Genomic DNA, 2,623 nt, shown 5'->3' on the forward strand with positions numbered 1-2,623 from the left:
GTGGCCTTCTCAAAAGCCAAGGGTAAGATTGAAGAATACCGGACCAGCGGACTGACTTTGCCTATGTCTCAATTCATAATTTTCCTGTTTTTAATATCTCTCAATGGAGAATCTCGAACCGGTAGGTCTATTTATTAAAATTTTGTCAGGGGGGAGACCCCCCTGAACCCCCCTCCTCCACCCCAACCACCCGCCCCACCTACCCCACTTTCTTGCACAATAATGTACGAGTGGTGGTCCGGTATTCTTCAATCTTCCCAAAGCCAAGTCTAGGTTGAGGCTGCCGGAGTTGCCCCATGGTCAAATTTTCACCAACCTACCCTAAAGTAAATGGTAGGCTACAAAAATATTAACATACTTTGTGGAACTCTGCTGACTGGATGCACAAGTCCAAGTCCAAGTGCGCAAATAGATCTATGGCAGTCTATGCGTCTCCAACGGTGAACGCAACTTTCATGTAGATCTAGAGATCTAGATCTAAATCTAGATCTATTTACTTTTACGAATTTTTAAAAACACAAATGAACATGATGTATTGCGGCTTCTATCGCTAAGGTTTGTAGGGACTTTACTTGACTAGATCTTGAGGTAGGCCTAGATCTAGATCTAGGTATTCTGCCGTCCCGGACAGGAGACTTGAGGACGAGGTCAAGTCAGTTTTGTTGAAGTGAGAATCGAGCGAGGACTTAGAGTGATTTCCCTTTGAAGGACAACTTTTTACGGAGAGAGAAAATTAGAATAAGATGTTAATGTTGTTCATTACAATGAAGTTTATGATTAGTGATTAACATTTTTAAAAATGCCGCAATATCACATTTAAAAAATAATTGTATAAGTTAAAGGATGCATAAGGGGTGTTACTTATCTTTCCCCAAATTCTGATGAAACAGAAATTGACTGTTCTGCAAGGAGTTTAGAACTACTTTTAATCTCCTTGCTGTTCTGTTACAATAGGATGACAGTTTGCTATTCGGCAAATCAATTTGTGATTCTGCCAATGCCCTTATACGTTTCCTAGACTTACACACCAAAGGGAAACAGCCCTTGCCCTGTATTCATAATTCCGGAACTACCCTTGCCTTTATGCTATTATCAAGGAGCTTAGGGGGGGGGGGGGGGGGGAATTTAATACCCTTTTACATCTAAGACAGAATCGAACCATAAAAAAATCTTCCACAACTAAGTTGCTCCACCTCCATAGCATATTATGGGACGGGGAGTTAAAGCCAGGGTCATCCACATCGTAGACAAGCAAGATCAAGAACTAGATCTAGATCTATATATCTTTTTTCCGACAAGCGAATTATTTACATTATTTCGCCGATAAAAATGTCAAAATTTTAGAATGAATAAGATTTTAAAGCTAGGCCTAAATTTTAATTGTAAATTAGGGAATCTCATAAATTGTATGTCTGGCAATACTTTAGGATTCTCCAATTTTAAGGCACTAAAATGAGTAATCTCCCCATAGAAATAATAATATCACCTAGGCCTACTACAACTTTTACGACAATTGAAAAATTGAAAATAAGAATGTGTAAACAACATGGCCGTTAGAGCATTGCGAAGGTCCTTCGTAGTGCTAAAAACACCTCAAATAGTACCTCGCAGTTCATGTAGAGCATTGCATTTTCAGCATAGTAGATCTAGTGTCAAGGAATTTGGAACACATCGCCAACCTAAAAATATTGCTGTTCCAAGAAAAGAACGTAAACATCTCATTCCTAAATATCCAGTTCGCAAAGTTGCATCAGCCTTCGCTGCAGTGTCAACAGGCATCGGACTCGCCGGTATTGGTATCTTTGGCCACTTGCTAGCGGCTGTGCCTATTGCACTTAAGAATGGCAACCCTTCTGCAGGTAATGAAACACTGTATTGTTGACCATAGGCTATGCAGCACTATGCTCTCCAATATTAGGGCTTTTTGGGAGTGTATACAGACCCGGGTGATCTTGTAGTTCCGTTCGTTAAAGTCCACGATCCATTTGTTTACATCCAGAGAAGAAATCCAGAAGTCTTGAAGACCAAATACTATTTGAATTAGGCTACACAAAGAGCAGGGATGCAATCTAACTGCAAAACATCAAATTAGGATAAAATTCAGGGGGGCATGCCCCCCTGAACCCCCCCACCTCCATATTTTTTTTAGGTCAGGGGGGCAAGCCCCCCTGAAACCCCCCTGCTTGACTTTAACGAACGAAACTACAAAATCACCGACCCGGTAACCGGGAATAAAGTCACAAAGTACATACAGACCCGGTAGGGGAACTCTTTTGTGATTTTGGAAAGTTTCAGCACCCTCTTGACTCTGGGTAGAACTAGGTACTTCTAGATCGATGGCCTAGGTCTAGATCTAGAGAGACAGAGATATAAATCATTGATCTAGTTTCGAGGCTAGCCTAGATCTAGATCTAGATCTAAAACTAAATGAAGATTGCGGATGTCTTTTCGATGAACGATCGTTTTTCCCCTGTTTTGGAGTTGGAGGAATCACAATTTGAAGAAAAGAACAATGTCATAATTTCAATCGAGCAGTCACCCTCTCTCTCTCTCTCTCTCTCTCTCTCTGCGAGTTCCGGTTTTTGATCTGGCAAGAGTGCAGCTGTGTTTTGTGTCGGTCTGT

At 41.1% G+C, this 2,623-nt stretch overlaps 1 protein-coding gene across 1 annotated transcript in view; it reads left to right on the forward strand.

Moving 5' to 3' along the window:
* Nucleotides 1-1,514: 1,514 nt before the first annotated feature.
* Nucleotides 1,515-2,623, forward strand: part of LOC101846917 (caseinolytic peptidase B protein homolog) — a 21,944-nt gene continuing 20,835 nt past the window's right edge. The window contains exon 1 of the mRNA XM_005108311.3: nucleotides 1,515-1,859. Within this exon, the coding sequence (XP_005108368.1) occupies nucleotides 1,547-1,859 (313 nt within the window). The 5' untranslated portion in view covers nucleotides 1,515-1,546. The remainder of the gene's footprint in view (nucleotides 1,860-2,623) is intronic.

Source organism: Aplysia californica, unplaced genomic scaffold (genome assembly GCF_000002075.1).
Source record: "Aplysia californica isolate F4 #8 unplaced genomic scaffold, AplCal3.0 scaffold00677, whole genome shotgun sequence".
Lineage (NCBI taxonomy): Eukaryota > Metazoa > Mollusca > Gastropoda > Aplysiida > Aplysiidae > Aplysia > Aplysia californica.